The sequence below is a fragment of the Schistocerca gregaria genome, chromosome 2, assembly GCF_023897955.1.
Source record: "Schistocerca gregaria isolate iqSchGreg1 chromosome 2, iqSchGreg1.2, whole genome shotgun sequence".
NCBI classification, from domain to species: Eukaryota; Metazoa; Arthropoda; class Insecta; order Orthoptera; family Acrididae; genus Schistocerca; species Schistocerca gregaria.
The window spans coordinates 244,463,297-244,489,333 of NC_064921.1; the positions used below are offsets into that span (position 1 = coordinate 244,463,297).

General features: G+C 39.1%; 1 protein-coding gene across 1 annotated transcript in view; it reads left to right on the top strand.

Annotated features, from left to right (window-relative positions):
* LOC126336775 (mediator of RNA polymerase II transcription subunit 14) overlaps positions 1–26,037 on the top strand; it is a 173,038-nt gene that overhangs the window by 23,820 nt on the left and 123,181 nt on the right. Inside the window, exons 5-9 of the mRNA XM_050000788.1 lie at positions 7–132; positions 218–350; positions 9,723–9,859; positions 10,344–10,447; positions 18,256–18,373. Of these exons, the coding sequence (XP_049856745.1) occupies positions 7–132; positions 218–350; positions 9,723–9,859; positions 10,344–10,447; positions 18,256–18,373 (618 nt within the window). The remainder of the gene's footprint in view (positions 1–6; positions 133–217; positions 351–9,722; positions 9,860–10,343; positions 10,448–18,255; positions 18,374–26,037) is intronic.

Consider the following 26,037-nt stretch of genomic DNA (forward strand, 5'->3'; position numbering starts at 1 on the left):
CTGCAGGAGAGAATTGTTCCTCCAGACCCAATAACACCAGCAGAACGCCGTGCAACCCTTTTGCGACTCAACCAAGTTATCCAGCACCGGTTAGTTACTGGAAATCTGCCAACTCGGATGAGAAATCTCAAGGTATTGTTAACAGATAGTTTGACATTCCTATTTTCAACAGATTTAAATTGAATGTTTCTTTCATTAGATAACCTTTTTCTTTCAGATTGAGAGTGGCCGCGTTACTTTCACTGTAGAGCACGAGTTTGAAGTATCACTAACTGTGATGGGTGATGGCCCCAATATTCCATGGCGACTGTTGGACATTGATATATTGGTAGAAGATAAAGAGACTGGAGGTACTGCTTAAGGAGTACTAGTCTCTCATTACCTAACATAATTTTTTCTCAACAACTAGTAGCTTTTCGAGTTGTCTGTAGACGTGTAGTCATTTCTGGCCATAGTGCATTACATTGACAGTTATCTACTTCTTAACCAGGTATTATTTTTTTTTTCTTTTTGTCAGTTGTTATCAGTGTCATTCTGATTGAAGTGTTGGCCTACATGTTTTTTTGTTAAACTGTTATGGTGGTTGTTCTTGCTGACAGGCATGCAGTTTAGGTTAGGACCAAGTCATTGGCATCTGCACTACTTGTCAGTGAATGAATGTTCAGGTGAATGCAGAAATCCCACATTACTATCTTGGGTAAGATCATAAAGGGTGTTGCATTAATGTCATTTTTGTCTTTTTCCAACTTGTTATGAAGTGCCATGTGAGTCTGTACTGTATGCTGGTGTGTGATGGGTGCTTGTGTAGTGTATTGCATTGTTGCGGCTGAATATGGAGTGAAAGGGAAGAAGAAAGCCAATGCACAACGTGCTTCTCTGAAGTTGTACCAGCGCTGCTGAGCCCCACGTGGAAACTGAATACTTATTAACAGTGTTATGCAGCTTACTTCATGAGAAACGTAGTAGAAGGTTTGAATTTACCCCAGCACGTTGGTGCTAATAAGGAACAATATGCGATCACTGTATCATTCGGCGTTGCCAAATACTGGTTGTGAAACTTCTTCTACTAGGATTTTAACCAGCTACTTTTTTGTGCATTTAATTGCACAGTTTTTGTATGTTATGAATGTGCCATCTCATGTATGGATGTGATACATGGACAATAAATGATTAAGACAACAACAGAACAGAAGCCTTTGAAATGTGGTGCTGCAGAAGAATATTGAAGAATAATTGGGTGGATCACATAACTAATGAGGGCGCACTGTGTAGAATCAGGGAGAAAAGAAATTTGCGGCACAACCTGACTAGAGGAAGAGATCGATTGATAGGACACATTCTGAGATCTCAAGGGATCACCAGTTTCGTATTGGAGGGAAGTGTGGAGGGTAGAAATCTTAGAGGGAGACCAAAAGATAAATACAGTAAGCAGATTCAGAAGGATATAAGTTGCAGTAGTTACTTGGAGATGAAGAGGCTTGCACGGGTTAGAGTAGCATGGAGAGCTGCACCCAACCAGTCTTCATACTGGAGAGTACAACAACAACAACTACTACTACATTTTCATTTACATCTACAACAACAACAACAACACCGTGAATGTGCAAGTCACACAAGCACATTATCGATGATTGTCCATTTCTTTGGATGCCAATCAGCAGTTGTTATGTTCAGTTTCTATAATTCGGTAGTGTGTAATGCTGTGAGAAAAGGAACTTTCATATTTTCCTCCATCCTTTGAAAATGCGTATACACAACAAATACTGCTTCGACCCAGATAGCTGGGATCACATTGTGAACGAGAGGCCAAGCACAGATCGTGGTAGTGTTGTTCAGTTTGCACCTGGAGGTGACAGTGACACAGTGACGTCAGCAATAACATTTGTTTATTGTGTTGAGTGGACAGAGTTATAAGTGTCTTCAGAGTGGCAGTTGGTGGCTGGGCGTAAGCACACATGCTGTGAAGAATTGCTGCAATGCCTTGTCAGCGACAAGCCACATGCTGTGCTGGTGGCAGTGTAGGAAAAGGAGCAGTCACCAACCAAATGTTCCACAATACAGTGCGGCTCCTACCACAGCATTTTCGAAGACAGCCCGTTGTCTGCTCAGCTGGAGATAGCTGTGACCCAGGATGTCAGCTATCATGGAGAATAGAACACAATCATCCCCCATGGATCAACCATAACTGCAGCAGATTTGAATGAGCAGGTCAGAAGCCTGTGGGGATGCGACCCGACTGGTCAGAATGGAGATGACAGCTTGTAAATCATCTGCGATGACTCATAGCGGAGGAGGACTGGCCGTACACCAGTGTTCTTATGCGCAGTGACCCAATAGACAGCAAAAGCATACCACAGCTGTGGTATACATCAGGTTAGTTGCTTCTCGGTGTTGAAGTCAGTAACAGGTAGCAGAGAGGTCATCATTGATCAGCTTGTTGTACTTTCACTGAAATTCAACAACTGTCATTCTCTCTGGTTCTAGTGTCAAAGACAGAATGACTGCACAACTGAACATGTCTTTGAACTCTAAAAGCCTCATTATTTAAAGGTCCAAGCCTACGCCTATAGCACGATGGCTCTGTATGTGTGAGTGCATTTGCCTTCATTTATTGGTCTCATTAGTTCTTTCCTCTTTGTGGCAGTTCAATAATAATTAAGTGTTGCCAAGCTTAGGTCTCTGTGATTGTTTGACTTTGCAGTGGCTCCCTGGCATTGAAATTATGTATTGTCACTTCACAGTGTCTTGTTATATAGCAGTGCGATGTTTGTGTTTCTGCCTTCTTCACTCTGAAGTTGTGTGGTAATGCTCCCCTCATACCCTGATGTTTGTTACATCTGTGGTATGCCTGGTTGACATTGTGATTGACACACCAGCCCAAAGTTACCCTTCTCTGTTCTGAACTTGCCTGGTGGAACCTTTTTAAAAGTTTTAAATATGCACAGCAAAATTATTCTGCTGTACATCACTCCTTCTATTTCAAAAAATTCATCCCAAATTTTGCTTTTGTTTATCTGCAACAATGTCGTAGATCTACTTAGATAATTGTACATCACGCCCATTACACCAACTTTTTTCTTGTGAGAGCTGGCTCACAGGGCCTTTCACTTTTTTCCTATTCTGTGCCATTATCCTTAAGTTTTGGTTTACTGAACACTGTCTACAGTTATACTATGTTATCCTTTTTTTTACTAGTTCCACTAATTTTAGACTAAGATAAGTAGTCTTTGTTTTTTGGGTTATGTTAGTTAGCCATTCAACAAATAATTGATATGTTGATGTGTCTGGAGAGTGGGTACTACCATATCTGAGACAAAGTGTGCGCAAATTGCTGTCAGAGGACATGGCAAGACTAGTGGTCGTAATGCTTAATGTCTCCACATTTCTGCATCAGTTCTTATGATCTAGCTGAATATGTTGCAAAATTTGCCCTTTTTTTCTTCAATACCAGCACTTTATTTTTTTATCAGTTACTCCACTCCTTTGCTCGATATCCTTAATTGTCCAGAAGAACAACTTTAACACAGAATACAGTAGTTTTCAGGTTTTCTCTCTTCTAATTATCACTTCTTATTCTCTGTCTAAGGTGAATGAGTAAATGGCGACCCACATTTTTCTTTGTATTAGTTTTATTTCTACAGGGTATTGCATTATTTAATTGCTATTTAAATTGATTTTATTTATGGTAGTTTGAAATGTAGTATTTTTATTCATTATTTATAGTTATTTTTTTATCAACTTTCTAATTGTTCAAAATAAGGACAAAAACTTTTACTCCTCCTTTGATTGCTGTTCTCTGACTTGTTCACAGCTCTCGGATTTGTCCTGCAGCTTGTTATTTGTTATTCCAGATCTTGGAATTGTGACTGTAACATTCCATTGCTGTTCTGATTTTGTATCTTCCCTGAGTTGTGTGTGAACCTCTACACTACGGTCAACTTCATTGGAGAATGGCTATTCTAGCTAGGATATAGATTGAGCACTTCGCTCTAGGCATAGAATCAGGAGCAGTGATGAACAACAGTCGACCAATGGCAAGGTTTTTCTTCTGTTCATTAGTAAGGTCACAGATCATATTGGGAAAGTGTTTAGCAAGTATGGGGTGGAAACTATTTACAGACCCACCAGGAAAATAAAAGAATATTTAAGATCGGCAAAAGACGCACGACACCCTTTGGCTACATTGGAGGTGTATAAAATTCCTTGTAGTTGTGGACAGGTTTATATCGGCACCACAAAGAGAAGTGTGAACACTCGTCTTGTTGAACTTCAGAGGAATTGCTGACTGGGGAACATGGATAAATGAGCAGTAGCAGAACACGTTTACCAGGAAGGTAATCATGAAATAAAATTCAGCAAGATGAGCGTCATATCAAAAACCTCGCATTATTAGGGGCACAGAAGAAAACCAGAACAACAAGAAATAAAAGCAGTCTTGTGGCATACAGAAGGAATTAAAAGTGCTCTTAACCTAACACCAACAGACATTCTTCAAAACTCGGATCTTGCAATTCTAACAGAAACCTTCCAGATATACAACTGGCAACATAAAGATTTCTACAATTAACTGCTAATGGCAAAGAAGGGAGAAAGAGGACGATGCATGGGAGGAATATCTATACTGCTGAAACCCTGGATACTGCCCCCCCCCCCCCCAAAAAAAAAAAAAAAAAAAAGTAGAACAAGAAAATAGTATGCTAGCAGAAGCAGCAAACATAAATATAATTGCAGCCTATTTTAAACCACACGCAAGTGCTGTAGAAATAATTGACAAAATAGTCCACTCATCAAACTATGCGACAGCAAACCCACTATTATTGCCAGCGATCTCAACTGCAGAATAGATACGGAGAACTATAAAACAAGACTAGTCATTGAAACCCTAGAAGAAGATGGTTTCACCCTACTGAACAATAGACAGGTACCTACATATATATGCCACAATGGGAAAAGCACTATTGATATTACATTAACAAGAGGTGAAATAAAACGAAGTATTCAACCAACATGGCATGACTCCATCACTCCTGTATGAAAGCACATTCCAATGAAGAACAAAATAAATAATGTCACGTCACTGCCAGCAAAAAATACCCACCAAAGCACACACAGAAAAGTAGATAAAGAAAAATTAACAAACCAGCAAGAACAAATAACACAAACAGAAACTTAAATAGAGGCAGGAGATCTTGAAAAAGCAACAGACAAAAAAGACGACCTCCTAAAAAATTCAGTGATACAAACAAACCCAAAAACAGGGATGGCAAAAAGATGGTTCAATGCTGAATACTACAGCAAAAGGAACACTGTTCTAAGAACGCTCCACAGATTATGAAATCAGCACAACAAGGAAACATACAAACTGTACACAGAAGAGAGGAGAATCTGCAAAAAGCTAATAGAAGAGAAGAAAAAAGAATACATAGAAAGAGAGGCAAAAAGAGAAGCGGATGAAGCAGAGAAAGACCCATACATAGCAGCAAGACCAAGAAAACTGGCTCATACACCAAATACAGACATGAAGGAATGGGAAGACCATTTCCGTAAGATACTGAACAAACGAGGAATCAAAACACCCCCAAAGAAAGAGAAACAACATCAAACTAAGGAAAAAGACAATGGATGAGAACTTCTTTAAGAAGAAGAAGTAAAAGAAGTAATAAAAGCACTGAAGAAAAAGAAAGCAGCAGGACCTGATAATCTATATAATGAACATATGAAAGATGCAAAAGAGGCCCTCCCAACAAACATGGACCAAACTATTCAACAAATGCTTGGAACTTAGAAGAATTCTGGCCCATTGGAGACACTCGACAATAAAAGTTCTCTACAAAGATAGAAGAGACCCAACAGACCCACACAACTACAGAGGCATAGCCCTGGAAAATACTCAGTTCAAGATGTTTTCAGAGATAATTGTGCAAAAAATCAAAGCCTGTGTGGACAGTCATCTCTCAGAACGACAAATGGGCTTCAGATCTGGAAGATCAACACTTAAGGCAGTCAGGCTTCTTCTAAACAACATCGATGAAGCGCTACAAAAGAAACAAATGTTTCACACAGTGTTCACAGACTTTACCAAAACCTTTGACCTACTGGAAAGAGATCTAATAGTCCGAAAATTGGAAATCACAATGGGAGAAGATAGCGTATGGGCAAGAATAATCAAGTCAGTCCTCGAATACAACTTAATCACAATATCAGGCAACCTCTCTTTTTCGAACCTCATTCTACAATCAAACAGAGTCTTACAGGGTGACCCAATGAGCCCTTTGCTGTACATTCTTGCCATTGAAGAAGTACTGCAAATTGGAGAAAATGAAGATGTAAAAGTATATGCATACGCTGATGACATAGCCGTAGGTTCAACGGATATACAGAAGCTGCAGGAAATCATTGAGAAAATAGGCAAATGGTGCAGTGAACACAAATTACACGTAAACGTAACAAAGACAGAAATGGTGATTTTTCAGAAAAGGAGGCAAAACACCCAAGAATGTGGAAATCAACATCAGAGGACAAAAAATAAAAGTCTCATCAGACTTTAAATACCTAGGGGTGACATTGCAACCAACAGCCAAATGTTTCACAAAACAGGCAACAGAACGTGCACCCCAAGCAATAATAGCAATACAGGACATCAGAAACATCCGCCTACTCAGTCTAGTAACGGCCATGAAATTATTCAATGCAAAAATCTTGCCAATCTTGGCCTATGAGTTGGAGGTTATATGGGACCACCTGACAGAAAAAAATCTAGAAACACTAGAAAAGGTAAAATCAACTTACCTAAAAAGAGCACTAGGTCTCTCAAAGACGATAAGATCTAGACTAGTGTACCTGCTAGCGATAGAGACAATCGTAATTGAAGACATCAAACTTCAATATATGAAGCCACACACCAGGGCTTCCAGAAATCAACTGAAGATCATGGATTACAAACGATATAAAGTATAGCTGGAGTTCTATGGCACCGAAGCAATGACGAACTGCTCATGGACAGCACCAAACTTCGGACTGCGACATGTTGTAACTAGATTTTCTATTCACAGCTTTCATCATCTAATTTGCAAAAACAAAACTTATCACTTCTAATCATTTCCAAGTATGCAGCCGGATCCCGTCGACATTCTGCCACGATATTTCGGATTTATTAGTCAGCTTTGATGTGGTCTCACTATTTACCAAAGTGCCTCTAATGGAATCGTTACATATTATTGGTAACTTATTCAGTGCAGAAATGACGGCCTTGTTTGAACATATGTTCTCCTCAACGTACTTTTTATTCAATAACGAATTCTTTGAACAAACAGACGGCGTCACCATGGGGAGCCCTTTGTCCCCTGTGGTAGCTAATCTCTTTATGGAGGACTTTGAGGAGAAAGCACTTGAGTTTGGTGTCTTAAAGCCTACGGTCTTCTGGCGGTACATAGATGATACTTTTATTGTATGGCCTCATGGCAGACAGGAACTGGAGAAATTCCTTCATCATTTAAACTATTTACATGAGAACATCAAATTCACGATGGAGATTGAAAAAGATGGCACTTTACCATTTCTAGACATGCTAGTACGCCGTAAAAATGATGGGTCATTAGGACATTCTGTGTACAGGAAACCGACTCACACAGATCTGTATCTCCAGGCGTCAAGCTGCCACCACCCAGCACAAACAGCCGGTGTTTTCAGTACCTTAATACATCGAACACATATAATATCGGACGATGAAAACCTCCACGCAGAATTAGAACACTTGGAGAAGGTTTTTAAAGAGAATGGCTACACTTCACGCCAAATAAGAAAGGCCATGCGCAACTGTCATAACAAGAAGCAGCGCACTGAGGACGCTGATGACGACTTTAAATAAACTGCGTTTCTTCCATACGCCGGGATTGTGTCGTTGAAAATAGGCCGATTACTGAAGAAGAATAAAATCAAGGTTATCTTCCGTCCACCGGCAAAGAACCGGGCCCTGGTTGGATCCGTTAAAGACGATTTACAACTGAAGGAAGCAGGCGTCTACAAAATTCCCTGTGAATGTGGCTCTGCATATATTGGCCAGACGACAAGAACTGTCCATGAACGATGTACAGAACATGAAAGATACACCCGTCTGCGGCAACTGTCAAAATCGGCAGTAGCAGAGCACTGTATTTCATTGAGACATTCAATGGAATAGAATGGAACAAAAATTTTAGCTCCGGTTTCCGGATTTTGGGATTCCGTAATCAAGGAATCAGTGGAAATAAGTCTTGCCGATAATCTTATAAATCGTGACAATGGCTTTCAACTGGATAAAAATTGGAATCCTGTTATTAAAATTATACATTCACAGCAGAATAGACAGCATCATTCGATACTCAATGACTAGATGATCTTTTACTTTCACCACTGAGGGCAGCACGTACAACTCAGCTATGCTGCGCATGTCAACACGTGACGCATGCGCTGTAGAATGCCAGTACATTTCGCACGCGCGAGATTCGGCATAAATACCACGACTGCACCTGGGCTCTTCAGTAGTTGTGTACTCACCTGATGATGGCCGGACGTCTCTGGGCCGAAATATCGTGGCAGAATGTCGACGGGATCCGGCTGCATACCCGGAAATTATTAGAAGAACAAATACGCTGGGAAAATTTCAGAAGTCAAAACTTATCACGACCCAATCACAACATGTGTATGTGAACAGTTTAACGAAGCCTGTGAATATGCAAAAATGTAAAATGTTAAGCAAAGTAAGTGTATGTGGCTATTTGACTGCAATTTTATTAAATAAATTATGGGCACATATATAGAGAGTCTATTGAGATTGAGAAACACTGTATAATTTTAACAGGAAAGACGAAGGTGTTAAACTGGATAAAATTTGGATGTGAGCGTTGCACCAGAAGTGTGACAATCGATTACTTTCAATCGAGATTGTTGACATTACCAGAGACAGTCTCATAGCCGACACCACGTGACGGACATGGTGCCCTCTGTACTGCGTGTATAATCAGTGCTTCTCTGAGTTCTCTTTGCAGTTCGCCGCTTTACCTCGGAGGATGTCTAATGCTGTCGGAGACAAAACTTCAGGGGAGAGTTTTATACATCGAACATGGCCTATCAGCCCGGAAGTTTTAAGTGAAAACAATACTGGCTGTGAAAGCCTACACTGTAATATCTTTGATCTGTTATGTTATTATTAATTCTCCTTTTTCTCTGTGAAGAGAATTTTCTCTTTCTTTACATTGAGACCATTTAATGGCTGTGTATCTGTTGCAAATCCTTCCTGCTTGTTTTACCTTCTTTTAGTACTCTTATTTTTTGAATTATACCTGTTCTTTTATCCCTTCCACCTAACATGATTTAGTTTTTGATACTTTTTTTTCTAAATTAATTTCATGGTTTTTCAGTCTTTTCAACTCAGTACACCCAACTTATTCCTGTCATATCTCTTATTATTATTAATTTAATCTTATATTATCATGAATAATACAGCTGATTTTTTTTCTTCTGCTGTGATTACACAGAGTTTTGGCTGTGGTGGAATACTTTTATCATCTGTTCCTAAATTGTTTCATCTCGTAGATAGCAGGCTGCTCATGAAATTATTCTGAATGTTGTTTTCCTATTTTTAAGTTTTATTATAAAATCATATGAATATTTTGTTCATATACAATATATTCTGCGCAGTATTAAGTGAATGATTGTCATATTCTTAATTTGTTATATTGCAGAGGGAAAGGCACTAGTTCATTCATTACAAATACAGTATATCCATCAGTTAATACAGTCAAGACTTGTGGATAATCCACAACCATTGCATGAAGTGTACAATTGTCTGCATCATTTCTGCCAAAGCCTTCAATTGGAGGTATGTATTCTGTGCTTGAAACATGTTGGATATTTTTTGATTATCACTGAATAATGTTTCTCTGAACAAATGCATTTCATTTGAATGTTATACAACAATTTTTCAGGTTTCACTCTGCATTTGCAACTTTATATTGTTCTCCCCTTTCCCTTGTAATATAGGCATTGTATGAGCACTTTTTTCAGAAAAATATGAAACTGACATGTTTTAAGTGGTACTGTGCTAACTCCCATAGCTATACATGTACAGCTAAGTGTAGTAACATGTTTCATGAGTGTAGCTATTCATTTGCTCGTGAATAATAGCAGGAAGTGGTTTATGTACTTCCAGGGTATATGCTTTAGCTTTATCTGGTGACAAAAAAAATTTGGCCTTTTCTTATTTACATTTGCTAGCATTGTACATATTTTTGTATAAACATAGAATTGGTGTACTAATCATCTTAACCAGTGTGATAATATTTTCCCATTATATCATGTTCTAGGTGCTGTATTCTCAGACCCTGAGGTTGTGCCGTGATCGTTTAGATGATCATATTCATGTTGATGAGTACACACCTGGAAAGTGCTTATCCATTTCCTATTGGAGGTATGTTATAAACTTCTGCTTTGACTGGAAATAATTGTCAGTCCCGGGAAGTACCCCCAATTGGATCAGACTCTGAATGTGGCTCTCCAGCAGGGATACGACTTCCTAAAATCCTGCCCCGAAATGAGATCCATCCTTCATGAAATCCTCCCCACTCCACCAACGGTGTCTTTCCGCCGTCCACCTAACCTTCGTAACCTCTTGGTTCATCCCTATGAAATCCCCAAACCACCTTCCCTACCCTCTGGCTCCTACCCTCGCAACCGCCCCCGGTGTAAAACCTGTCCTATGCACCCTCCCACCACCACCTACTCCAGTCCTGTAACCCGGAAGGTGTACACAATCAAAGGGAGAGCCACGTGTGAAAGCACCCATGTGATTTACCAACTGACCTGCCTACACTGTGACGCTTTCTATGTGGGAATGACCAACAACAAACTGTCCATTCGCATGAATGGACACAGGCAGACAGTGTTTGTTGGTAATGAGGATCACCCTGTGGCTAAACATGCCTTGATGCACGGCCAGCACATCTTGGCACAGTGTTACACCGTCCGAGTTATCTGGCTACTTCCTACCAACACCAACCTATCCGAACTCCGGAGATGGGAACTCGCCCTTCAATATATTCTCTCTTCTCGTTATCCACCAGGCCTCAATCTCCGCTAATTTCAAGTTGCCGCCACTCATACCTCACCTGTCTTTCAACAACATCTTTGCCTCCACACTTCGGCCTCGACTTACATCTCTGCCCTTACTCTTTGCCTTTAAATATGTCTGCTTGTGTCTGTGTATGTATGGATGTGTGTGTGTGTGTGTGTGTGTGTTTGTGTGTTTGTGTTTGTGTGCGCGCGCGAGTATATACCTATCCTTTTTTCCCCCTAAGGTAAGTCTTTCCGCTCCCGGGATTGGAATGACTCCTTACCCTCGCCCTTAAAACCCACATCCTTTCATCTTTCCTTTTCCTTCCCTCTTTTCTGACAAAGCAGCCGCCGGTTGCGAAAGCTCGAAATTCTGTGTGTGTGTTTGTGTGTTTTATTCATTGTGCCTATCTACCGGTGCTTTCCTGCTTGGTAAGTCTTGGAATCTTTGTTTTTAATAGATCTTCTTGTCTGCATGATTTGTATCGATTTTTCTAACTTACAGGGAAGAAAGGAAAAATTAATAAATTGGTTTTTTTCTTTATTAGTGCTGCTATTGGTACCACCCCGTCATTGTACACTCCTGGAAATTGAAATAAGAACATCGTGAATTCATTGTCCCAGGAAGGGGAAACTTTATTGACACATTCCTGGGGTCAGATACATCACTTTATCACACTGACAAACCACAGGCACATAGACACAAGCAACAGAGCATGCACAATGTTGGCACTAGTACAGTGTATATCCACCTTTCGCAGCAATGCAGCCTGCTATTCTCCCATGGAGACGATAGTAGAGATGCTGGATGTAGTCCTGTGGAACGGCTTGCCATGCCATTTCCACCTGGCGCCTCAGTTGGACCAGCGTTCGTGCTGGACGTGCAGACCGCGTGAGACGACGCTTCATCCAGTCCCAAACATGCTCAATGGGGGACAGATCCGGAGATCTTGCTGGCCAGGGTAGTTGACTTACACCTTCTAGAGCACGTTGGGTGGCACGGGATACATGCGGACGTGCATTGTCCTGTTGGAACAGCAAGTTCCATCGTGATGATGTCCTGGAGATAGTTGATGCAGACAGTGTTAGTTCCAAAAAATGGCTGAAAAATCACAGGGACACCAACCACACTGAATGGGAGGCAAGGATTTTGGTACAACTCGAAGAGCTTGTTAATCACAAGGAGCCGTTTAAAATCCTCATCCAGGCACACCGGTAAATAGGCTTCAGGTAAATCAATTTTGCCGAAAAACTGGCCCCCTGTAAGTTTAACCAGTAACTCATCCTATGTGGGCCACAAAATTAGTGGCACAACCTAACCTGCCCGAGAAAAGAGCTAAGAACTCAGAATACAGAGAATCTAAATGCTGGTAAGGGACCTAGTCGGACGCGAGGCGTTCTTTATCTGAAATGGAAAAACAAAGGCATTCAGCATCATCTACTGTTGTAATTCAACAAACGCCTAGTAACCCGAGACAATTTCCCAAATCCTCTTAAATTTGGAGGTCAGTAAAGTAACAGCTGCACCCTTGTCCACTTGTATTCTGAGCACTTTGTCCATCACTCACACTTCGATAAACAGTTTGTTATGTACGCACTGGAGACACACAGTTAACGTCCATGTCTACTGGAGGCGGCTAGGAACGGCTCACTGACACTATATGTCCTTTTTCTCCCACAGTTATTACAAGTTACCCAGTGCTCAGGGCATGTGGCCTTGTCATGTTGGGCGAAATAGTAAGGGCAAGATGGGAGCATGGAGCACTGCTATTGCTGTGTTGGTTGTTTAGCACATTGCTGTCCTGTGCAGTATGGGGGCTGTGCTTGTACAGCTGCCACATTGTTCTCCCTCTGATAACAGGAACAGCCACCAGGAATAGGAGCCACACAGAGCCTTAATATGGTCACCAGTAGTGCAAGATACCTCGAAAGATTGAGCAATATTTAATGCTTAAGCCAAAGATGGATTCTCACACTTTTGTCCACACTAATGCTCTTTCTTGTCAGGAACCAACTGAATGATGCTGCCACAGATGATAGAAGCAGCATAGAAATCATGGTGAACATCAGTAAGAAACTGACATTTGTGTCTAAGGCTGAGGAGTTCGGTTGCCCAAGCTTGGTAGGACTGGTGACCTTCTCTACTGCACTGCAATGTCATGCGTGTGTTTATGGTGATGGTGATAATTAACAACAGCTTACTCATTTCGATGAATAAAAGTAATGCAGATTGCAGGAGCAGGGCTGTCGGCCACAACAAATGGTAGATCCAAGGAGAAATCTGAGAAATGAAGGAGGTCTTCTGCTTGTTTGCATCAGTGACACCAAAAGAAAGGGAATGTTGCCAAAGCCACTTCTCATAAGCCTCCCAGTCTTTAGCTGCATCATCGTAAGGGGGAAAGCATGGTGGGTACGCTGATGGTGTGGAAGCCTGCAAGGTCAATGTGGTGAAGTTAATGATAGCAACTGTAAGAATCTGCTACTGCTCAAGGAGAGATTGGAGCACTGCCTCCGTGAACAAAAGAACTGAAGGAAAAATGAGATAGACTGAGCATGTGGAAGTGAACACCACACTCATAGCCAATTGTATCGTACTGTAAGATGTAAACAACAGCACAGTGACAATGAATGGAAGTTTAATCTTCTTTTTCAAACAAGCGGACAACAGCTGAGAACATAGGTACAAACATAGAAACACTCCAGGCACTGATACAGGCAATTGCTGACAATAATTATGAACACAATAAGAAAATGAGTGCCTGCTGCACTGCATTTATAAAGAGTGGGGCTTTGGTAGGTGGTGCGACAGATTCAGTGCCATGTGCACAAGGTGTGTGCCCCACTGTATGTGGCCTCTAGGAGCTGGCATGTACAGATGGTGTTAGCGAAATATTTGAAGCGTAGCATGCCAGCAGCCTGAAGTTCCAGTGTGTATCCAAGTATTACATACAGGGTTATAACAATGGCCATCTACAGTCGCATAATAATGATAGTCCTTTTGACTAGGCTTAAAGCTTTACAAATACGGTTTTTAACTATATTTTCTCAAATATTTTAGATATGTTGTTAGCAAATGGTAATGACACTCTTACCCCACCCATGGGGAATATGTATTCTGCGATGTAGCACTTTATATTTATTTTTGGTACATGCTACAGTGTAAATCTCAATTCTGAGTTGTATTTTACGTGACAATCTTCGGCACTGCATGCTATTCATATGTCACATATTCAGGGACTTCACTAATTGCTGTTCTGAAAAATGCAAAGTCATTTTCCTATGAGTTCGCAGCAGTCAATCTACATCAAATAGGGTAAAATGTCATAATATTCAAGAAAATTAAGGAACACCTAATCTAGAGTACACAATGGAATGTCACAAAACACAGAGGCTTTTGCATATTCAACTTTTTCATATGCAGTGCATCTTTTACAATATTATGTACCTATTCATGTAGAGTCCTACTATCTCATTAATTTCACAAATTTAATGCAGTGCTTTTCTGTCATGATGATGCTTGGTCATTAGTCTCTTCAAAAGATATGTCATGCTGCTCATAGGGCAAGGTCTAAATTCAAATATGTGGTAATAATTTGTATAAGTGTCAAGGTAAAGTACCTATGAAGATCCCTGTATTTGGTTTGTATTTTGAACACAATCTTCTAAAAATGTTTTATCCTCTCATGGAACTCATCTTTATACATTTTCATTAAATGTGTGACACTGATCATTTAGCTGCTGACAAACATTTATGCTTTCCATCTGTTTGAAAGTTTAAACAGAACCTTTACAGGAAGCATGTTCAACAATAATCATGCTGTGTAACAACTTTCCCAACTACATCATAGGAATTTATCAGTCTGACCTTGTAATACTTAAAGTAAGTATGAAATCCAGCGATGAGCCAAACAATTGTGACCACTGCCCACTGCAAAATTGAACGCCACCTAACGGCATTGCAGGCACATCATGTGGTAAGAAAAATACAGGAGTGGGTTTAGTGCAACAGAAGGGGGATTACCTGTATCTTCCAACTGGGAGGTTATTCTGAGGTATGTAGAGGGTTCACCTCCAGCATTGTTGCTACAAAGGAAACCTCAGAAAATCTTGGTCAGAGCTGTGGATATTAACACCATTGTTTCACTGTGCTGTGCACAACATTCGTCATCTTAAGGACATTGGTCAAAATGGACAGTCAGTCATGACAACATAAGAGTAGATTTGTGACCTTTCTGTCCATGTTGGGGCTGTGTACCTTGTGTATTCTATTGTTGGCTAAACCATAATGTACTCATTTTGGTGAACTTTAAACAACCACCACCCCATATGTGGTTCTTCACATCTCCTCTTCACCACTCCAACTGGCAGGAGACAGTGAGTGATTGTGGAAGTGGAAGGCTGTGCCCAGCTTTCTGAAGTTGACAGCTCAATGATCTGACTGCATTTGCTGACCCTTACATACGCTATCTCTCGACCATTGTTACTGAAAGGGGCAATTGCTTGCCTGGAGCCATCATACCCAAGTCCTCTGCAATGTCTGTTGTTTGGCTAGCTTTTGGACAATTGCTTCCATTATTTGATGTCTCTTATATTATATTTCTTCCAGTAATACAAGTTTTCCATAACTTGATTGAGAAAATCAATTTTTATTCCTCTGATTAGCTAAACAATTTAGCCTACTTATCTATATTTAACCAATTGCTTCCAGTACCAAGATAAATGCTTGGGCACTGGTTTCCTGGTCCTAAAAATGTATCACCATATATGATGCAATAAGATAAATTTTTCCCATGTAGCCTTTATAATGTTGTGTATTTCAGTGGAAGATTTTACTTTTTAATATTTCAGATTACTTCTGTTTATATATCTGTGAGGCTATATTTTTCTCCTAAGATTATTAGTTATTCTCTGATGCTCCTAAATAATGATGCATATTCAATAGTGATACCTTAGAGATAACTTTTGGCTGTGCTATGTATGATTCAAGATGCAATGACTTGTGAAGTTTAAGCAGTGGACACACCATCCACTGAAACTATTTTAGGATTTAGTTAAATATGAAGCTTTTTATTGGTAAAACATGTGATTTAAAATTCTGAACATGTCAAAATATAATTCCTTTTAATGTTAAAGAATGCTCTAAAAGAATCAAAATACACAGTTTTTATAAACATGACGTATCCATTTTTCCTTCCATATTATTATTTATACCACTTTTAAAACTAACTACCTTTTTCTTTCACAATCATTGTCACATTTATCTTTATAATGATTACCTATTTTGTCCAAATTTCAAGCATCTTAACGTTTATTGTAATTGCAGAGCAGTGGATCTGAAGATGTTTAGATCCATTGCTCTGCAATTACAATGCGTCTGAAGATGTTCAGATGCAATTGCAATGCATGTGAATGTGTTCAGACTTTGGATGAAAGCAGTAATCATTTTAAAGACAAAGGCAGCGTTAGATTGCATTAAAATTTGTTGAATAATTAATTCATTTGTTGCTGACTTTTCACCACTTGACTTGTCAGGCTTTCATAAATTTTCATTATACCATTTGGTGCAGTGTTTGGTTGCATATAGAAGTCAGTTTCATAGTTCACTAAAAAAAGCCTTCAATATAAAACTGAATTTGGTCATCGAGTAAAAGAAAACAGTTTTAGGAACTGGAGTGTTATACATCCATCTAGTTAAGTCATTCGCAATAGTATTTAGTAAGGCACTGAATTGAATTCAGAAGTAACGGGGTTAGAATCCCCTTCCTTCATTTATTAGTTTATTTAAATTTGTTATTGACAACCTCTTTGTCACATAATCATGGATTTGATTGATATACTCTTTAGTTTTTTAAAACTTAATGGGCTCCTTTTCTGCACGTTAAAAAAAAAAAAAAAAAAAAAAAAAATACTCCATCATTCGCCACCACACTGAAGCAGTTATTCCCCTGCCTCTCATAACGTTGGTATCATTGAAATACTGAACTCTTCAAAACAGTTCTTTCTATGAGACATGACATTGTATCAAACCAAATTCCCTTGACTTAATGCTTAAAAAATTAAATTGGATTTATTGTTCAAGACAATCACAGGTGACCACTTTCAAGTCCACCTAGCAATTGTCTTCTGACCATTGCATAATAAAACACACATCATTATTGAAATCTACCATTGTGTAACAAATTGTAATGAGAAAAGATAAAACTATGTCAAGTCATACCTCATGACTACATGAGCAGTAGAAATGCAAAATACCATTCAGCATCAAAAATTGGTGTGACAGGGTTCATGCCAGCCATTTTTTTGTAAAGAAAAGGGGGCACCAGAAGACATGAATATTATATTCTTGTTAAAGTATGAACAATATTGCATGGTAAAAGTAAATTTAATCTACAAGAAATTATAAAAGAACCAAACTACACTATTGTTGTAGTTCAAAACCCGAAGGAGCCACTAAAATGTGAGGCCCCATGGAAGAGATGTATTTATGTTAAAATCTTTATATATGATTTATGTGTGCACAGCAAAATTTTTATTAATTTCTTATAGGAGGAAGCAACCTATCTGTAAAAGCAACAACAGTGAAACTAACTTCTTTGAAAATCTCATTCACTCTTATAGCTATTTCTCCCTGATTAAAACTATATTTACCATGTAATAATTTTTATACATCATCTGTGATATAAATACTAAATTACCTATTTTGATGTCATTCTGATTGGCGTCATCCGAGTGCTTTTCTCCTTGCAGGTAAATAGGTAGAATGAACATTGTCATGTGATTTATGATACGTGTACTTTACACGTCACTGCTTAATGTAATAATGAGGTATAGTTTGGTACATATTATTTTCCTTCTTGATATATAACAGTATAATTTCCATTAGAATGTTTTAAAAAAGTAAGTTGTAAGGGTGATGTGTGTTCTATTTTTTTACGGATCTGAAGAAGAATCCTAAATGCTGTTATAATTTACCATTATCTCTGGCTACACCATGACTGTGTCCAATAGTAAGTAAGTTTCTTAATTCTCCCCTTTTTTCCCGACCAGTAATGTGTTCCTTTAATTATAGCAAGTGAATAACATTATTACATTATTTTGTTCATCTAATCATGGATTTTATGGCTTGAAAAGGCATTGAACATTTGTTAATCTTCTTTGTTGTTACAGGGAACTGACATGCAAAGATCCTCGATCAGAGCTAGGATACCGTCTAACAGTACAGGTCGATACACACGATCCAGCTAGACCTCTCACTGTAGTGCACCTTCCGTCTCTGGGAAACAAGGTATAATGCAAGCCTCTGTTGTCTTTATAAATATTTTTGTCTTGAGAGGTGATGTAGAATGCATGGCATTTGTTTCCTCATTTGAATTCCTACCACACATCTTGTGGCACATTTTTGCAGGTTTGATCTGCCACAGAAGCAGTATACAATGTTTACAAGATTGAAGAGTAAAATGTTATGTTTACATGTATTGAAATCTATTGGACTAGTTTTGCTTTAGATGCATAAAGGTGATATGAAACTTCATTACAGAAAAAATTCCTTTTTAATAAATCTCTGGGGACCCAAATATTTTTACCTTAAATAGGGTTTTTTTGTAAATGGGGTTTGGGCAGAGTACATGGACGGAGTGACCCAGAATCATAATTCGACCATGTTTAGATGAGATAAGTGCTATTTAATTACAAAATTAACAATATCCTGTGCAGCATATTTAAAAGAAGTAAATGTGTAATTATTACACTTCTCACAGAACATGCCCTTTATTTTAGTGTATCTTTGTATCCAAGTCTTGCTTGTTTTGTCCTTCCAGCATATTGTAGTGAGGGCTGCTGCGCTCCAAGAGTGGGCAGGTGACACCACTCTTAGCAAAACACTTAAGGAAATGATGTATTGCACTCAGAGAAGATTTTTGAACTCTCATGCTGGCTACACTGAAGACTGTTCTGTTCTGATGCAGGATATTACAGAGTTCCACATCCTGCTGAGAGGAAACACATTGTATCTATTAATCAAATTATCTGCCAACCTAATTTCAGTTTCCTCTTTATAAACATTGTTCCAAAAACTGTAAGTGTTGGCAACTATCACAGTTTTGTCGAATTTCATCCCATGTCCCTCGTTTAAGCAATGTTCTGCTACCACTGATTTTTCTGGCTGTTGTAGCCTCGTATGGTTGTGATGTTCCATGCACCTGTCCTGAACAGTGCAAATTGAACGGCTGATGTAAGCCTTCCCACATTGACATCCATGTCAATATGCCATTCTTCCTAAGCCCCATATCATCATTCACAGAACCAAGTAGTGCCCTAATCTTTTAAGGTGGGCAGAACACACTCTTGATGTTAAAACTTCTTCACATTCTTCCATATATAGTGCGTCCCCAGCATAAGGAATAAAGGCCACAGATATATGCTATTCTTCATGCACCTCCTGGAATGGTTCAAACACCATATCCCAAATTTTTTAGCTGGATAGATAAAAAATCTACTCGCCCGCAGTTCTGGGTGAATTTCCTGAAATCTACCTATTTTTCTAGACCTCTCCAGGCCTTTTCTTCATCCCTCTTCCTTCCGCTTCAACCCTTCTTCCTGAAGGAGGAGCTACTGGCTCCAAAAGCTTACCAATTACAACCGTTTTTTATTTTTTTATTTGTGTATTCTGCTGCTGCTTGGCGAGTAGATTTTTCATCTATCCAGTTAAATAAAACTCCATAGTCCGATGAATCATTTTCCTTAAAAACAGCCACAGTATGGGCAATTTCTTGGGTTAAACTGTCCTCAGAAATAGCGTATGCTCTGAGTACCGGAGTCCTAATGATGCCACTGCGTTGGTATGGTGGCTGGGAACTCTTAGCGTACAAATACTAATTAGTGTGTGTTGGCTTTTAGTGACCACTACATCCCAAAGTGATGCTATAAACTTTCAGGAGACAGAGAAGGGTATATGTATCGTTTTGAGGTAAGGGTTGTGACGAAGCAAGTTGAGATGTAGTTTTGCCATCTTCCTCAAAATTCATTTTTTCATGTCTAATTACCATTACTATACATGAATATAATTGTAATTTTCATAAAAGAGAAAGGTTGGCCCTCAGTTTTAAAGAATATAGCACCAGATCTAATTTCATTCTTAGTTTTGTGCATGTCAGAAATTTCCGAATTTATTTTGACTATTCCTAGTTACCCTCCCATGAACCATGGACCTTGTCATTGGTGGGGAGGCTTGCGTGCCTCAGCGATACAGATGGCCGTACCGTAGGTGCAACCACAATGGAGTGGTACCTGTTGAGAGACCTGACAAACATGTGGTTCCTGAAGAGGGACAGCAGCCTTTTCAGTAGTTGCAAGGGCAACAGTCTGGATGATTGACTGATCTGGCCTTGCAACCTTAACCAAAACGGCCTTGCTGTGCTGGTACTGCGAACGGCTGAAAGCAAGTGGAAACTACAGCCGTAATTTTTCCCAAGGACATGCAGCTTTACTGTATGATTAAATGATGATGGCGTCCTCTTGGGTAAAATAGTCCCCCATTCGGATCTCCGGGCGGGGACTACTCAGGAGGACGTCGTTATCAGGAGAAAGAAAACTGGCGTTCTACGGATCGGAGCGTGGAATGTCAGATCCTTTAATCAGGCAGGTAGGTTAGAAATTTTAAAAAGGGAAATAGATAGGTTAAAGTTACATATAGTGGGAATTAGTGAAGTTCGGTGGCAGGAGGAACAAGACTTTTGGTCAGGTGACTACAGGGTTATAAATACAAAATCAAATAGGGGTAATGCAGGAGTAGATTTAAAAATAAATAAAAAATAGGAGTGTGGGTAAGCTACTACAAACAGCATAGTGAACGCATTATTGTGGCCAAGATAGACACAAAGCCCATGCCTACTACAGTAGTACAAGTTTATATGCCAACTAGCTCTGCAAATGATGAAGAAATTGATGAAATGTATGATGAGATAAGAAAATTATTCAGGTAGTGAAGGGAGACGAAAATTTAATAGTCATGGGTGACTGGAATTCATCAGTAGGAAAAGGGAGAGAAGGAAACACAGTGGGTGAATATGAATTGGGGCTAAGAAATGAAAGAGGAAGCCGTCTGGTAGAATTTTGCATAGCTAACAATTGGTTCAAGAATCATAAAAGAAGGTTGTATACATGGAAGAATCCTGGAGATACTAAAAGGTATCAGATAGATTATATAATGGTAAGACAGAGATTTAGGAACCAGGTTTTAAATTGTAGGACATTTCCAGGGGCAGATGTGGACTCTGACCACAATCTATTGGTTATGACCTGTAGGTTAAAACTGAAGAAACTGCAAAAAGGTGGGAATTTAAAGACATGGGATCTGGATAAGCTGAAAGAACCAGAGGTTGTACAGAGTTTCAAGGAGAACATAAGGGAACAATTGACAGGAATGGGGGAAAGAAACACAGTAGAAGAAGAATGGATAGCTCTGAGGGATGAAGTAGTGAAGGCAGCAGAGAATAAAGTAGGTAAAAAGACGAGGGCTGCTAGAAATCCTTGGGTAACAGAAGAAATATTGAATTTAATTGATGAAAGGAGAAAATATAAAAATGCAGTAAATGAAGCAGGCAAAAAGGAATACAAACGTCTCAAAAATGAGATCGACAGGAAGTGCAAAATGGCTAAGCAAGGATGGCTAGAGGACAAATGTAAGGATGTAGAAGCTTATCTCACTAGGGCTAAGATAGATACTGCCTACAGGAAAATTAAAGAGACCTTTGGAGAGAAGAGAACCACTTGTATGAATGTAAAGAGCTCAGATGGCAACCCAGTTCTAAGCAAAGAAGGGAAGGCAGAAAGGTGAAAGGAGTATATAGAGGGTGTATACAAGGGCGATATACTTGAGGACAATATTACGGAAATGGAAGAGGATGTAGATGAAGATGAAATGGGAGATAAGATACTGCGTGAAGAGTTTGACAGAGCACTGAAAGATCTGAGTCGAAACAAGGCCCCGGCAGTAGACAACATTAGAACTACTGACGGCCTTGGGAGAGCCAGTCATGACAAAGCTCTACCAGCTGGTGAGCAAGATGTATGAGACCCCCAGACTTCAAGAAGAATATAATAATTCCAATCCCAAAGAAAGCAGGCGAGGATAGATGTGAAAATTACCGAACTATCAGTTTAATAAGTCACAGCTGCAAATTACTAACAAGAATTCTTTACAGACGAATGGAAAAACTGGTAGATGCGGACCTCGGGGAGGATCAGTTTGGATTCCGTAGAAATGTTGGAACACATGAGACAATACTGACCTTACGACTTATCTTAGAAGAAAGATTAAGAAAAGGCAAACCTACATTTCTAGCATTTGTAGACTTAGAGAAAGCTTTTGACAATGTTGACTGGAATACTCTCTTTCAAATTCTGAAGGTGGCAGGGGTAAAATACAGGGAGCGAAAAGCTATTTACAATTTGTACAGAAACGAGATGGCAGTCATAAAAGTCGAGGAGCATGAAAGGGAAGCTGTGGTTGGGAAGGGAGTGAGACAGGGTTGTAGCCTCTCCCCGATGTTATTCAATCTGTATATTGAGCAAGCAGTAAAGGAAACAAAAGAAAAATTCAGAGTAGGTATTAAAATTCATGGAGAAGAAGTAAAAAATTTGAGGTTCGCCAATGACATTGTAATTCTGTCAGAGACAGCAAAGGACCTGGAAGAGCAGTTGAACTGAATGGACAGTGTCTTGAAAGAAGGATATAAGATGAACATCAACAAAAGCAAAACGAGAATAATGGAATGTAGTCAAATTAAATCGGGTGATGCTGAGGGAATTAGATTAAGAAATGAGACACTTAAAGTAGTAAAGAAGTTTTGCTATTTAGGAAGTAAAATAACTGATGATGGTCGAAGTAGAGAGGATATAAAATGTAGACTGGCAATGGCAAGGAAAGCGTTTCTGAAAAAGAGAAATTTGTTAACATCGAGTATGGATTTATGTATCAGCAAGTCGTTTCTGAAAGTATTTGTTTGGAGTGTAGCCATGTATGGAAGTGAAACATGGACGATAACTAGTTTGGACAAGAAGAGAATAGAAGCTTTTGAAATGTGGTGCTACAGAAGAATGCTGAAGATTAGATGGGTAGATCACATAACTAATGAGGAGGTATTGAATAGGATTGGGGAGAAGAGAAGTTTGTGGCACAACTTGACTAGAAGAAGGGATCGGTTGGTAGGACATGTTTTGAGGCATCAAGGGATCACCAATTTAGTTTTGGAGGGCAGCATGGATTGTAAAAATTGTAGAGGGAGACCAAGAGATGAATAGACTAAGCAGATTCAGGAGGATGTAGGTTGCAGTAGGTACTGGGAGTTGAAGAAGCTTGCACAGGACAGAGTAGCATGGAGAGCTACATCAAACCAGTCTCAGGACTGAAGACCACAACAACAACAACATTCCTAGTTAATACTTTTGTTAGAGGATGAAATCCATGATTGTTTCATAACTTAAATTATATTGTTGACATTTAAACAAATATAAGTTCTGTACTAACTGTAAGCATTTGGAAAAACAACTAATAGGATTCTTAAAGTATTTATTTTGCTCTATTTGAAAATATGTTAGCAAGGCCAGCCCTTAATTAATTCCAAAGTAATTACCATTTTTGTCCAAAGTATTGTTTGCATTACTATATCTGTTAGTTTCAACATTTAAACAAATAATTCAGCCTAACTCTTGTAGTAGAAGTAACTTTTAAAAAGACTGAATTTTTTGATGGATTCAGTTAATTTAATGAGTTAAATTTTAATTGCAATTTCTGTAAATTAAACATCAAACAATGTGTAGTTTCAGTGCCTATTATTGTGATGATATATAAGGGCACTGGTGTTGATTAGAACAACAACAGTGCATCAACGTAACTGTGAAATAAGTGTAACACAATTAGGCTGTGTGTTAAAACGATGACAGTGTCTGTTCCATACATACCTTTTTATTCTTCAAGAACTGCGAACTGTGTGGTTAGGTTTTTACTGCTCATAGATGTTCAACAATAAATTATTGTGGCAGTATATGGATGTTTGTCTGCAACCTATTAATGAGGCTAGTAGAAGTTGAACATTAATTAACTGGTCATATAACTGTAATATTGGGGGTTGTGACTAGTGAAAGTAAAGAACTGTGAAAACCAACTGTTCAAATGTCAGCTACACCATTTACTGTAGTCAGTGTTGAGCTTCCACCCTACATTTTTCAGCGAGTATCAGGACGCAGCACATCGACAATGAAAAAATAAAGCAGACAGATGTCACAGGGTCCCTGGTCTGGCAGTGACCTAGTCAAAAGTTGTAAGTGTAAGTTGTTCTGATACCCCTTGACACGAAATACATCTACCTAGACTGTTGTTGCTAAGATTGTAGGGTAAGAAACTTTTCAGAGGTGGTATAGTATGGACTAAAAAAATCCTGTTAAACTTGGGCTCTAAAATAGATACCTTAAGAGCTATGAGTACTTGTTCATCTCTGTTTTTGTGAAACACATCTCTTCTCCTGAACAAGTCGCCATAACTCTTAAGAGTATGTTAGAGGCCATATTTATGGCCTTTTTTTTTGTTTCTTAGTTGCTCCATACTACCTCCGGTAAAGATTTGGAAACCAGTAGAACTTGCAGTAGACGAGACGTGTTTCACAGTATCAAAAAGGTACAATTGCTCTTGCCTCTTAAGCTATGCACTTTACAGCTGGTCTATATTAACACGTCTGAAAGTTGCCTACACTGTAATCTTAAGGCCTGGCCTCACAGAACGCAGTCTGTGACCTTGAGTTGCGACGACCAGGCCACGTTGTTGCCTAGTGTCAGTCTCACAGAGGGCAGTGTTGCCACCACATCAACTGGCCAGCCACTGCTGCGAGCTCCAGTCTGTCTCAAAATACAGATTCGCCATTGCGGGCAGCAGCTGTGAGCACGTACAATCACATTTTTTGCTGTGTTCTCACACCAACAGGTACGGCTGAGCCAGTAGTGGCAGCAAGCAGGTTTGTCATATCGGTGTGCTTGCAGTGCACTCTGTGAAAATCACACAAACAGGAAGACTTATCGAACAGCTGAGGAAGTATAACTTCTTGTATGACACAGGTGATGCAGATTATAAGAACATTTTGAAGAAGGCTGAGGCATGTAGGAATATAGCTGCTAAACTGGTTCAGAATGGTAAATATTTTTGCAAAAAGTTTATAAGTTACATAAAATGAAGTACAGTATGCTGTTAAGCACTGGATATTACGTCTTAAAGCATCTGAAAGATATTACAGCAAGTATGTAAGCAACTGTGTGATCAAAATGGAAAGCAAGACATAGAAAATTGAATTTCATGTAAGACAATTACATGTCCCATTCAAACGAAAATTAATCGTCTAGCCTCATATTTTGTCCCAATGTCAAAAAAAATTATTTCCACAACTGAATATGTTATTCCATACATGTGTTTTATAATACTATTTAAAGCAGTGGCTCCTGTCCTATACAAAATTGTATGCTCAACATTTGCAATCAGTAAAGAATTTATCTACTTAAAATTGAACAAAGTGCCAGGTCCCGATGGAATCCATATCAGATTTTATATTGCTGTTGAGGAGTTAGCCCCACTGTTAACTGTAAGCTGTCTTAGATCCCTCTAACAAAAAACTGAGCCCAGTAACTGGAAGGAAGTATATGTCACATCCATCTACAAGAAGGGTACAAAAGTGATCCACAAAACTACCGTCTAACATTCTTCACATAAATTTGTTGTATCTTAGAACACCTTCTGAGCTCAAACATAAAGAGAGATCTCGAAGAGAATGAACCTCTCTATGCCAACCACCATGGATTTTGAAAACAACAATCTTGTGAAACCTAACTCCCTCTTTTCTCACATGACGTACTGAAAGTCAAAAATAAAAGTAGTCAGGTAGATGTAGTATTTCTTGATTTCCGAAG